General features: G+C 36.6%; 1 protein-coding gene across 1 annotated transcript in view; it reads left to right on the top strand.

Moving 5' to 3' along the window:
• TOP2B (DNA topoisomerase II beta) overlaps positions 1-14,039 on the top strand; it is a 61,203-nt gene that overhangs the window by 39,669 nt on the left and 7,495 nt on the right. Inside the window, exons 17-29 of the mRNA XM_054384846.1 lie at positions 524-616; positions 714-828; positions 3,163-3,284; positions 4,045-4,193; positions 5,391-5,622; positions 7,084-7,218; positions 7,650-7,850; positions 9,434-9,629; positions 9,756-9,847; positions 10,915-11,070; positions 11,208-11,291; positions 12,282-12,479; positions 13,878-14,022. Coding sequence (XP_054240821.1) covers positions 524-616; positions 714-828; positions 3,163-3,284; positions 4,045-4,193; positions 5,391-5,622; positions 7,084-7,218; positions 7,650-7,850; positions 9,434-9,629; positions 9,756-9,847; positions 10,915-11,070; positions 11,208-11,291; positions 12,282-12,479; positions 13,878-14,022 — 1,918 coding nt within the window. The remainder of the gene's footprint in view (positions 1-523; positions 617-713; positions 829-3,162; positions 3,285-4,044; positions 4,194-5,390; positions 5,623-7,083; positions 7,219-7,649; positions 7,851-9,433; positions 9,630-9,755; positions 9,848-10,914; positions 11,071-11,207; positions 11,292-12,281; positions 12,480-13,877; positions 14,023-14,039) is intronic.

Genomic DNA, 14,039 nt, shown 5'->3' with positions numbered 1-14,039 from the left:
TTGAAAGGGACCTCTGAAGTTCATCTAGTTGAGCTTTCCCTGCTAAAGGATCCTGTCTTGCTGGCAGAGCAAACAGGGCATAGGAGATGACACGAAGAGTGCAGTATCTTTTCTAGTATCTTCAGTTAATTTTCTTGATTACAGCTGGCTATAGTTCAGTCTAAATGATGCACTCAACCTTAAAATTATTAGGGGAAAGATGCCAACACCATTAAATGTATATATCAAAGGACCATTCTGATGTGAAGAGAGGAATTAAGAACAATAATGTTTCTCTGAATCTGTACAGATTTTGGGAAAGTAATGTAAATGATGATCAGTGAGAGATCTGTCATTTGTACAACAATGTCTGAAAGGTCGCATGCATTTACTGCTGCTTAAGGGCAAACATTAGTTATCTTGTCCAAATAAGTGGTATTGAATACTTGATTAGGTAGTACAGTGCACATGAAATTCTGACTAAAGTAACATATATTTACAGAAACATATATGCTGATAATTTGGTGTACTTGGAATCTTTCAGGCCTTCAGTAAGAAGAAGATTGATGACCGAAAAGAATGGTTAACAAACTTCATGGAGGACAGGCGCCAGCGTCGGCTGCATGGCCTTCCCGAGGTGAGTTCTAAGTAATAGTAATAAATTTGGTGTCTGAGATTTAAATGTAATGTAGTTTTTGTATTAAATGAATAATGCATATGGGTTTTTTTTTCAGCAATTTTTATATGGTACAGCAACAAAACATTTGACTTACAATGACTTCATTAATAAGGAGTTGATCCTTTTCTCAAATTCAGACAATGAGAGATCTATTCCTTCCCTTGTTGATGGTAAGCTGACAATTCATTATGATTTGTTGGAGCCTGTGATTTGTATCAAAAATCAATTAATTTAAGTAGAGAATACAAGTACTTTTATTTTTTTTTATTTGTTATCATTTATATGCTAAGGAGTTACCAGTCTTCTTACTTGACCAGACCTATTCCCTATACCATGCCAGTGTTTTGTTTCTAGTCAAACCAGCAGAGAAAAAAGTCTTTTAAATGCTCATAATCATTAAAATTCAACTCAATGGCTGAATGCAGATGAAGATGTACATTTTTTCTCCCTTCAGTCTTATCCCATAGGTAGTGTTTTAGTGGTTACTGACTTTTCCAGTAATCTCGCTAGTGTTCTGTCAATCATATTTGCTAACTCTCTGCATGCAACAGCATGAGTATGTTGTAGTTTAAAGAAGTGACTTACTCTCTATGGCTTCCCTTGCAAAACTGTCTGCAGACAGCATGAGCAGAAATTTCTGCCTGTATTATTATCAGTATGCATATGCTCACAGAAAGACGGGAAAAAATGCCTTGAGTTTCTATAGAGAGGAAAAAATACATTTATCTACAATTTGCAGTATATTTTTTCATAGTAGAGGTGGTTGGCCTTCCTAACACTACAGACTCATACCAAAATACTCATGCAGCAAAAGCTTTTCATATTTTAGAGGAGAAAGTGAGATACGTTGCAGGTGAATAGGGGGTGATAGCTTCCTTAGTAGGATGCATCTTCAGCTCTGCTGCAGAATGAGGGTGGGTTGGGTATGCAGATGCATTCTCTAGGGAATCAAAGACTGTCAGTCTTTTTCATCTTCTTGAAACTTACTTTCTGCCATAGCTGAGTACTTGGATTAACTGTTAGTTTCTGTGGGAGTATTTCATAGTTGAGTGCTCTGGAAGAAGATTCATTATAGATGTTCCTTGTAACATACTGTACCTTGACTGCTTTCTCAGAAACAGCAGAATGATTTTGTGAAACTTAAATGAACCTGCAGTCAATATCTATTCATTTGCACTGTAGTTCTCCAAGACTGTGTCTTCAAAAGTGTAAGAAATTAGAAGGGAACATATTTATATGCTTGTTTGCTTGCATCTGTGTGTAATACAGTATATGCACAGTTGGTATGATACACATTTTATAATTGCTGTCAGTATTATACATATTATGTGTATCACACTAGACATATGTGGTGTACATTGTGCATGTATAGTAGGTACATTACACACATAGTTTGCATATATATAATTGCTGCCAGTGTTTCTGCCAACTTTGGCAGTAGTTTATTCTGGGCATGGATATGTGAAGTGTTCAGCAAGTAGTACTCTAGCAATTCTTGTTGTACTTCATTATCATCAGGTGATATATAACAAGCTGGTCTGGGGTAAATCTCAGAAAAAAATTCAGGGGAAGAACATTCTGACTATCTCTTCACATTTAGTATTTACCACTTTTACTCCTTGGTGATGCTGTGTGTAAAGGGAATCCTCTGTTACATTCAGTAGATCTTTGGTAGGAAAACATGATGCTGGCCCACTGTAAAGAAAATTGGACGTTACATAATTGAGTCAAATGGCGATTTGAGTTAGTGTCTCCTCTCTTACACTTGACCCAAGTTAATAATGGTAACATGTAGCAATATTTTAATGCCTTTCAGATGATGTACCTGAATTAAAACACTGAACAGATCAATAATCATTATCTACAACTGATTATCAGTCTTAAATAACATGCAGAAAAAATGATGCAATCCCTTCCATACAGATTTTGCACTTAAAGTGTACCTCAACCATCAAAATGAATCAGATGCTCAAAGAGACTATCTTCTTTCTTAACACTTTGAAAAACTTAAAAGGGAGACAGCACAGCCTTTTGCTGAATTCAGTGAGTCTTTGAGAATTTGGCACAAATTAACATTTCAGAGTGTTTTGAAATATATGTAAGCTACAGTTACAGCTGTCACTACTGAATTTCTGTTGATGTTCTTAGGAAAAGTACTTTGCTGAATAGACTTGAAAGAAACAACCTTTGACTTGTGGAAGCTGTATGTTTAGGACAAAGTTGCTGTTCATTAGAATGTTGTATTGTATGCTGCATAGTACCAATTGGCTAACAGGGTTATGTTTCCACTTTCTGATCACTTTTTCCATTTAGTAAGGTATTTTTTTACTGTTTTAAAAGAACTGACACATTGATTTGTTCTTTTGCTTAATACTACAAGGTGAATTTGTTCCCATTTAATGTTTAGACTTTTTTTGAGAGGTTAGAAGTGATAATAAAACAAGTGTATTGCTTAAAAACATGTGCTTGTGTTTGTGTCAAAAATGGGATGTTCTTCTTAATAGGTTTAAAGCCAGGGCAACGCAAAGTTTTATTCACTTGCTTTAAGAGAAACGATAGACGTGAAGTGAAGGTTGCTCAGCTGGCTGGTTCTGTTGCTGAAATGTCAGCTTATCACCATGGGGAGGTGAGTATGAAGGGTGGTGAAAATGTAGTTTCAGCCTATGTAAAACGTTAGGTAACGTTTTTTGTATTGAAATTGCAAACCTGTTGACTATAAGTCTACTAGCAGCAGGGATTTAGTTTCAAAGAAAATTGACCAAACAGTATTTAGCTTAATAAGACAGCCTATGTCCATTCTTTCCAAGGCTTTGTTCTAGGTGGTATCCCAGGTAGTTTATGGGTTGTGGCAAAATAAAGCTAATGGCCTTGGTAGCTTCTAGATTCTGAAATCATGGGAAATCAAGTGCTATCTACTGGGATGTTTTTGGTTGTGAACAAAAGAATAGATATTGTTCTTGGAAAATCTGATAGAAAGTTAGAACAAAGATAATTTCTGTCTTGCTCCAGTAACAGTCTCTCTCCATCCCTTCTTTTCTCCCTTTAAAAGCAATGACTAGTCATTTTTGCAAGCATAAACACAGCAAGTTTGTGCCCTTTTCATTCCTCAAGAGAAGTGCTTTATAAAAAATGGAGAAGCGCAGGGGCTTTCATAACCATAGAATGTAAGGACATTTAAATCAGGGAAGCAGTGTGGCTGTGGATGAACAAACACTATATTTTGCCAGCAGTTCTTGTAGTATGTTTGCTATGTGCCTTTCTCAGGGGAATGACTGTTTTTGAACTTAAATTCAGGTTAGTCACCCAATTTGGGGGCATTAGAAATACATGTTATTAGCTGATTGGTAAAGACTGTCTCATTACTAGGAATACATATTTTCTTGCAGCAAGCACTGATGATGACTATTGTCAACTTGGCTCAGAACTTCGTTGGAAGTAACAATGTTAATCTGCTACAGCCTATTGGTCAGTTTGGTACCAGGCTTCATGGTGGAAAGGATGCTGCCAGCCCTCGCTATATTTTCACCATGTTAAGGTAAACTCAAATACAAAGCTTACTGCATGCTTTTGAAAAGCATTGTTATGAAATGAATCCTTTTACAACACTACAGGTTTTGGGTTTTTTTGTGGTAGAGGAATAGATAAGAATTGGGATATTTTAGTAGAAGCTCAAATTCTGCTTTACATCTATGAATGTGTTTTTGAATATCGATTGTCCATGCATAGGAGTGCTGTAGGAATTGTAGCTTTTAAGGAATTACACTTTGACTCATAAGGCTGAAGACTAAAAATACAGATTGTGACTTCCTGCAGAAGTAGCTTTCCATTTCCTCATTCATTGCCAAGACCTATTCAATTTCACAATAGAAAGTGTATTACTACCTGGTGATAAATCCCACAACTCAGTATAGACTTGGAAATTTCACAGAATCAATAAGGTTGGAAAAGACCTCAAAGATCATCAAGTCCAACTTGTCACCCAAGACCTCGTGACTACTAAACCATGTCACCAAGTGCCACATCAAATTCATTTAGATGAATTCTTTTCCTTTTGGATGAGTTTGTTCATATCAAGCTAAATACACATACATAATTAATAAGGAAGACCCAATGAAATAATGACAATTTTTCACAGCTAATACCTTGAAATTAATTTTGATGTGCAGAGTTTTAGACTGTCTCCCATTACATAAACCAAGGTATTTTATAAATTATGTTGCTTCTTTTGTTTCCTAATTTCCTAGTTCCAATTGTAAGCTTTATATGCAAGTATCAGGTTTTACTAGGTAGTAATGTATGTTCTTTCTGCAGTAACCTAGTTTTGTACATTTCCCTTTCTGCATAAGGTGCTGGAAATCATATTTACCCAGGATCATGTTCTAGTGAGCAAAAGGAGTTACCAGTAAAACCTTTGTATCATTTTCACAGACTGCTAGACATACAATTTAGCAACAAAGCTTTGCAACTGTTTGCATGCTGTGTTGCTCTCTTAGTGAGTGAGCTACTGTGGTATTGAGCTGTGTTTTGAGTGAATGGTATTTTTGTAGATGTTAAATGTCATTGATTACCAGTGTATCATGCACATTGCGTTGTTAGCTGCAGAGCATGAAAGAGAAAGGAAGATAGGAGAAAAATCTACAAGCAGATCATACGTGGACATGGACCATTAGAGTGTGATGTACTTTACTTACTGGACTAGCTAAACAGTTTTCTTCTTTCTCTTTTTTTAAAGCCCTTTAGCAAGGCTGCTTTTTCCATCAGTGGACGACAACTTACTTAAATTCCTGTATGATGACAACCAGCGTGTAGAGCCTGAATGGTATATTCCCATCATTCCTATGGTTTTAGTAAATGGAGCTGAAGGAATTGGTACTGGATGGGCTTGCAAACTTCCAAATTACGATACCAGAGAGATTGTAAACAATGTCAGACGAATGCTGGATGGCTTAGATCCCCACCCAATGGTAAAAATAATAGTATATTCTGATGTTTTATCTGTTTGCCAAACAAAGCTTATTTTATACTTACAAAATGAATTCGTATGAGTCTAGAAATATTTGATTATTGGTATATTGTGTTGGATTGTCCCTGTAATTTTGTGTAGGAGCTTTATTTCACTGTTGGGGTGAGGCCAGGAAAAAAGTTCAACTTGCAGCAAAAAATATTGCAATTCATATTTTTTCACTTATTTCAGACGCATTTTTCTTCAGTCTGCTAGCTGTAAACCTTCACAGTTACAAGTCTTACAGGGTAGTTATGACATGGCAGTAAAGTAAAAAGTTGTACCACTGATTTATTTTTAAAGTTACTACTTATCTTCAGCCAAACTTGACATTTCCTCTGTCTTGTTTGAATTGTACTCTCTTTTATACATCTATAAGCACAGGCGAAGAAGTAACTGTTCAAGAAAATCAGCAGCTTCTGAACTGCATCTATCTTCTGTTTCTTTATTTAAAATTTTATAAGCCTTGGAAGTGGTGTACACTCCCAGAAATTTGGGCAGGAAGAATACCTAGGTGATCCCAGAATATCTGTATCCCACAGAAGAAGTACAGATGAAGTCCTTAAGTTGTACAGCAACATTGTATATTGTTTCTTTGTTGTGTTTATCAAGTCATAGGAGAGTATCACAGTTTACCCAGAGTGCAGTATCAGTTTTCATGACATAATTTCCTCTTGTAAATTCTTGGCAACAATGAATAGATTTTTAAATTCTTTTTTTTTTTTTTTTCCCAATTAATACAATCCATTGCCTTTCCTTTCGGACTCCTAGGCCTTCTGTCTAGTCTCATAGACTTCACTGTGGTTGAAAGAGGCATTTCTGCCTCATCTAGCTCCTTTTTGTATGCCTGGTATGTGTTTGTGGTTGCATGGTAAGCTGGATAAGGGAATCAGTTCATTAAAAAAAAAAGTCCCCACCTTGTTAGTTACTTCTTTTTTAAACTAGATGAGTTCCACTCTCTTTGCCAAGCAGCACAGGAGTGGGGAAAAAAATAAAAAAGATCAGGGAAAGTAGCACCTCTTCTGTAAAGTTACTGTGAAATTGGTGTATTAATCTGCTTCTACTGTAATGCCTTATCTATGCTTGTAGTTTTCTGTACAAAGAAAACAAAACAAGTGCCAAAAACTCAAACCAAAGCAAACAAAACCCACAAACCAACCAATCAACCAAAAATCAGCAAAAACCCCAAAAAGAAAGAACCTCACAGGGTTCAGCTCTATTTTCTTAAGATACTTGCTTTTGTCACTTTTATGTGTGTATTCTGTAGTATTTTTCCTCTGACTTAAAATTTTCACAGGCATGGGAGGCTGGTTGATGGCTTAGTGCAATAAAAGGGGATAGCTGCATGGTATATGGGAAGCAAATATTTCCTGACATTTTATTACAAAGATTATTACCACTTTGCTGATTTTTGCAATTTCAGCTCCCAAACTACAAAAACTTCAAAGGAACCATTCAGGAACTTGGTCAAAACCAGTATGTAGTGAGTGGTGAAATATTTGTGGTGGACAGGAACACAGTAGAAATTACAGAGCTTCCTGTAAGGACATGGACCCAGGTAAGTAATAGTGAAATACATTTACATGAAACCCCAAACCAACACAAATTTCTGTATTAAATTACTCAATCCTACATACAGCTGAACTTTAAACACAATTTCTGATGATTATATGTACATGGAAGAGAACAGAGTTTCATTTTTTTTGTGTGCCTATGTAGAAGATGGTTTTCTACTTGTGCCATCTATTATCCTTACTACAAAGAATATCTTCTGCTGAAGTAATCCCCTTTTTCTGTGGAGTAGGATTTTCTGTCCTAGTTAGATGTCTCTTATGTTATTCTTGGCCTATGTTTTGCAGTTTATACTGGTTCTGTAAATTGATATCAGATGTAATGCAGAAGGATTTGAAATATTGAGTTGTTTTGTTGGCTTAAGGAATTAGGGATTTTAAGAACTGTTTCTGGTTTTTGCTGCCTTATTCTTAATAGGTGTATAAAGAACAAGTTCTAGAACCTATGTTGAATGGGACAGAAAAAATTCCAGCATTAATTTCTGATTATAAGGAATACCACACTGACACGACTGTGAAATTTGTTGTGAAGATGACAGAAGAAAAGCTTGCACAGGCAGAAGCTGCTGGACTGCACAAAGTCTTTAAGCTTCAAACAAGTCTTACTTGTAATTCTATGGTAACTTTTTAATGTTTGGCTATCAGAATCCTTAATGTTGCTTGTTGTTGACTCAAATAATTTTGTAGTGTTCTAACTTTGATACTCGGTATTGAACAGTGTATTGTGTATTTGAAAGCCATTTTAGTTCAGCTGAATCTTTCAAACAAAATTAGACAGGCTTGGAGTAACTGTAACTGAAAATTTCCTCTGCAGGTAATCAAAAAATGGTTACTGTAAATTAGATCATACAAGTAACTTCCTGCCATATTATAATTAGATCTGAGTTTTAAACTTCAGTCAAGTTACATTTTCAAAATTGTCCTTTTTGCAGGACTATAATTTTTCTAATGGGAGTTAAATTATCCAATACTTCCACCAAGTTAAATCCCATTTTAGATTGTAAGGTATAGAAGGTATACTGTCCTTAAGCTTCTGAAGACATAATGATGTAAATTGCTTACATGGTTGATTGTGGTTGTAGCAAGATGAGAGTAAAAATGTGAGTACACATCTATATATTATGAGAGAGACTGGAACTGTAAAATAATTTCTGCCAGAATATTTCCAAACAACTTGCCTTTACAGAGCCTGAAAAAAACACTTTTTTGCATTGTTGATACTACTTTTATGAATCACAAAGCAAAAATACAGTAAAAGCAGCACCAATGGTATAAATGGAAAGCTATGTGAAAATAGGCTAAAATCAAATTAAAGATCATAGACACAGAAAGGAAAAAAGGCCTTGCTCAGCCTGTTTTGTAGATTGTGCTTGAAAAGCAAATCTACCAAATCAAGATGATAGCATTTTTCACAGCTTTAAACAACCACATGAACAACTTTGAGGATATGTCTTCAAATTAATGTTTATCAGATTACAAAATGTTTTGCACTAAATCCTGCCATCTGAAATAAATAGTAAGCACTGCTTTTTCTCTGTGTGTAGGAATTAATCTGCCCTAGTGTAAGCATCTTAAAAAGTTAGGTGAGCTAGCTATTGTTCACTCAGCTCCCAAACAGATGTCTCAGGTAGACGAACTGCCCTCTAGAGAGCTTTATTTCTTTCAGTTGACCATAGAGGGTGCCAAGGGAGGGTAGTAGAGGGTGCCTATTAATGTCTAAACTGGAGGCATCAGAATTCAGGCAGGATTGATTTCACCTATGAAGGAAAAATTATTTATTACTTTGTGACTGAACTTGAAAGATGGCAGCCTTCACAGTTGAAAACTGGCAGATTTCACAGCTGAGTGGAAAGATTATTAAAGATGCTTTCAACTGTTATGTTAAATGGTTGTGAATGGAAGTGCTACAGAACTTGTGCTTTAATATTTAGATAAGGTTAGTCTGAATTCAGGCATATTTCTTTATATAGCTGTCTTCCTGTTTGAGTGTATTATCATAAATCTCATCTTAAATCTACTTGTGATTCAAAATAAAATCTGTCCAGCTGTATGCTGTGTAGTTCCATAGTAATACTTGAGTTCACAACCTTCAAAATACCACTTTGTGTGTGGTGCATGGATATATACAATAACTGGTACACAAAGGTTAACGAAGTCCAAGTTACACTCTCTCTTTCAATATGTATATTATGTATTTTTTAGGTTTTATTTGATCATATGGGATGTTTAAAGAAATATGAAACTGTGCAAGACATCCTGAAGGAGTTCTTTGATTTGCGACTACATTATTACAGTTTACGCAAGGAGTGGCTTGTGGGAATATTAGGTGCAGAATCTACCAAGCTTAACAATCAAGCTCGTTTCATCCTGGAAAAGATACAAGGGAAAATTACCATAGGTGAGTAAGTGCAAGGCAGGCTGGTAACAGTGGGGGGAAATCTGGAAATTATTTAAATGTAGTAGACTGTACTTGTGTGTAAGGCATTTATTTTCATGACATGGGTTGTACCTGTGTGTTTTGTAGAGAACAGATCAAAAAGAGATTTGATTCAGATGTTGGTCCAGCGAGGTTATGAATCTGATCCAGTGAAAGCCTGGAAAGAAGCACAGGAAAAGGTAATCATCTTAAATGTCTGGATACATTTGATGTTGTTGATGTTATAAATAGTATCAATTTATTCAGATGTTTGTTTTCTAGTAGTCTAATTCATGAGAAGCCATAGCAGTTAAAAAAGATTATTCATTACTCTTTATTGCCTTCCATTTTTAAACATACATTAAACTTGTACAAAAATGTTATATATATTGGTGTCATATGTTGGTAATTCCTAGAAGAACACTAGATAATACAGGTCTGAAAATGAGAATGTAGACGATAGAATTTCATAATGTACTCAAATCAAACCCCACAACTTGGTTGGAGGTGTTGGAGCAGTGCGTGGACATGGCGCTTAAGAACATGGTTGAGAGTCGACCCTTTGGTGGTGGGTCGAAGGTTGGGCTGGATGAGCTTGGACTGGATGATCTTGGAGGTCTCTTCCAAACAGATATATTCTGTGATTTCTGACTGGCCAATACTTAAAATGCTGCATCACTTGCCTCACACATGATTGCAAACCCAAGTATTTATATGTAACTTATTGACAATTGTTGTTATGAAACATGAATATTACAAGGCTATTACTGCTTTTGAACTTCAGTAAATTTGACCTTGACCTATTTTTATTTCTGCTTTTTAAAAATGCAATAGGTGTTTTTTATTGCTCCAAAAGAGATATGTAACAAGTTTAGTTTCATGATTTGCTATGGGAAGATGAAACCACTTTGAAAAGCAACTTGAAATTTTTGTCAGCCACTCCTTTTATGTGTCATTGCCGCTGCTTTTGCTATTTCTCATTTGATTTGCTTTGCCTTTTTTTGAACAACTGTATCTTAACTCTGTGCAGTTTGTACATTCAAGGGTTTGACAGCAATTTTTATCCAAAAGACTCTGCTCATGTCTAAAGAAAGAGATAAACATGAATAACCCAAGGGCCTGTGAGATTAGGATGGTACAAATATTTGTAGGCCATAGCGTAGAAAGCAGATGGCTAGCCTCAGGTTCGGATTTGTTTTCTTAAATATCAAATTTCTGTTCATGCATAGAGCTAGATTTACTAATACTTGTGAATGTTTCATTTTAGGCAGCAGAAGAGGAGGACCCACAGAACCAGAATGATGATGCTTCCTCTGCTTCTGGCTCAACTTCTGGCCCTGACTTCAACTATATCTTAAACATGTCTCTATGGTCACTCACAAAAGAGAAAGTAGAAGAGTTAATCAAGCAGAGAGATTCAAAGGTTGGTAAACTATGGAAGGCTTTTCTGGAATGCAACAGTAATTACTGGTGTGTCTAATTGTGAATGTTCAATTACATTATTATTTACTTCAGTGGTAGCATAGTAACTTACCTTCTACATATACTTTACTGTTTTAGGAGAGAGAACTAAATGACCTTAAGAGGAAATCTTCTTCAGATCTCTGGAAAGAAGATTTAGCAGCCTTTGTTGAAGAGCTTGAAGTATGTTTTATTTTATGTATCTTCCTAAAAATATTACATTTAAATTAATTAAAATATTAAGCATATTTAAATGCAAGGGAAAGAACCATCACATTTTGGATTAGAAGCAGGTAGACCTCCAAATACAGTGATAAGTGGGAAACCAATATTGGATAATTCTGTTCCTTGTTGTGTTCTTCAGGGATTGTCTCTTGCATCTATATAATTTAATGTTTTTTTCCAAGTCAGTGATGGTAAAAGAAAAATTATTTGACAAAACACCAAAACCTGGAAGTAGTAACTGGAAATAATTACAGTATTTCTACATGATCTGATTGGCTGTGAGGCTATAAGTATTGTCAAATGCAAAGCTGTACATGTAGGAACAAAGTGCATAGAGCAAAAGTACTATGTGAGAGGCTCTTTGCCTCATCACTAACTCTGGAAAAGGCAAAGTCCTATTGGTGAATAACTTGCTGAGCCTCAGGTTTCAATGTTGCCTGAAAAGGGCTAAAGTAATCTTTTGAAGTGACACAGGATAATACAAATAAGGTGTTTGTTTTATTTCTTTGTGTGTTCGTGGTACAGCTGCAGTTGGAACTCTTCTGTTCAGATGTCTGTGTTCATACTGTGAAAAAAGACTAGAAAATATGTCTTAAAAATCACATCAGAAACTAGCTGCTCAAATTAAATGTTGATGTACTGAGAAGTTCCCTCAGTACCCAGACACATACATGACAAATAGAAACTAGATGAAAGATTTTCAATCTAACAGTGTCCAAAAATCTATTTAATTTTTTAAAAAAGTGTACTTTGTACTGGTTAATGAAGAATTTACCAAGATTAGGTGATTGGTTTGCCATTATTGGGAAGTGTGTTGCCATTGAAGCAAGAATTAAGAGAAGTCTTTTGCTCCATGTTAAAAGGAGACGAATCTTAAATAATCCCCTTTGTTCCACTTTGTCCTCATTAAAAAGAATGTGTTTCCCTCTATCTCTTCTTGTTTATTAGAAAGTAGAAGCCCAGGAGAGGGAAGATGTTTTGGCAGGCATGGTTGGCAAACCAATCAAAAGCAAAGTTGGTAAACCCAAGATGAAGAAACTTCAGTTGGAAGAAACCATGCCATCACCATTTGGCAGAAGAATAGTTCCACAGATTACATCTGCCATGAAAGCTGATGCCAGTAGGAAATTGCTGAAAAAGAAAAAGGTAAATCAAAACTAAGCCTATGGTTAGAATATTTTTTTATTTAACTGCTATATTTTTCTACCCTATTGTTGTGGTCGAGGGGAGGAGTATTTGTTAATTACCCTCACAACAATAATTAATAAATTACATGGTATTAATAAAAATACTAACCCTTTATTAATGAAATATGCCACTCGTTAAAAGGATTGTTGTACAGTTGGAAGATATATTTACAATGGAATTATGCAGTCTTAGGGCAAATATAAACTATTCTATGCAAATTAGGAGGCAACACCTTGGAAAGAGAAGGTCCCTGAAAGCAGATAGTGCTCAGTTACAGCGGGGGGAGGCTCGATAAGAACCTTTAAACCCAAAGAGCAGTGAATTAATTACTCACAGCTAGTTTCACCCACATGGGGGCTGCTGCTGTGTTAGCTTTGGGCACTCTTGTAAGGTGCAGCACGGCAGATTGCTGGCAAGAAAGGTTTACTGACTGGTCCCAGGCTGGTCTGGTGTCAGTGGACAGCAGGCAGTTAACAACGCTCTTCGTGATGGGCGCTTGCTTGGTTCCTGAGTAAACCGAGGCACGGCACGATTCTGGTGTCAAGGGGAAGCAGGCTAAGGTGGCTCTGGCTTCTAGGCTCGTGGCTTCTCCGGCTCGCAGGTGTATGGCTCGTGGGTTTATCCCAGGCTCTGGACCAGGCACTCGAGGCAAGGCAGGGCAACTCAAGGCAGCAAAGCTTGAAGCAAGGCAAGGCTTCAGCAAGGTTTGAGCAAGGCAAGGCAAGGCTGACTACCTAGCCACTTGTATATATACAAATTGCCAGAGATCAGTTGGTCCAATGGAGCACTGAAGCTAACGTGTAGCTGCCCAGTGGCAAGGTGTTCTGCCAGGCTGTAACCATAAAAGGCAGAAGCAAGGACCTTGTGTCTGGGGAGCAGTGGTCAGCTTACGTGCTCTCAGCCCAGATAAACCTCTTGTTTACCAGACAGGCAGGAGTCCTGTCTCCTTTGTTCCTTTTCCCGCATTGCCCTGTTTTTCTGCAGGAAGGAGGGGAGAGAAAGGGACTCTGTCTAGACATCTTAAGGCCTGTCTGGGTTTGTACTGGGTCATGTCATGGCCCTACCATAACACCTGTATCATAAATCCAAACTGCTAGACCTTATTCATGCTGCATTTTTACTGTTTTGGTGACCTAATGCATGAAGAAGTAAGTATTGGTTTTCTTCTATGTTTGCAATCCTCTCGTAGCTACTTACTGTTTCACTGTTTTTATTGAGATTTCTCCTTTCCAAGACTGTTCAACAAATGTCAATATACTAGTCTAATTTACTACCCTCTACAAACCTTTTCCAGTTCTATATTGAAATATAAAGATGCAGTGTATTGTATGTTGCCCAACTTTTTTGTATTTTCAGGGTGAAACTGATTCCTTAGCAATAAAAATGGAATTTGATGAAGAATTTGGTGGTGCACCAGCTGAGGGTGCTGGGTATGACTCACTGAATACATCAGCCACAGCACCTAAAATTCCTAAACCTAAGAGAGAGAAGAAGGAGCCTGGTAAGATCATAGAATGA

This window comes from Indicator indicator, chromosome 11 (assembly GCF_027791375.1).
Source record: "Indicator indicator isolate 239-I01 chromosome 11, UM_Iind_1.1, whole genome shotgun sequence".
NCBI classification, from domain to species: Eukaryota; Metazoa; Chordata; class Aves; order Piciformes; family Indicatoridae; genus Indicator; species Indicator indicator.
The sequence above is the reverse complement of the archived record's forward strand: the minus strand, read 5'-3'. Positions and strand labels throughout refer to the sequence as shown.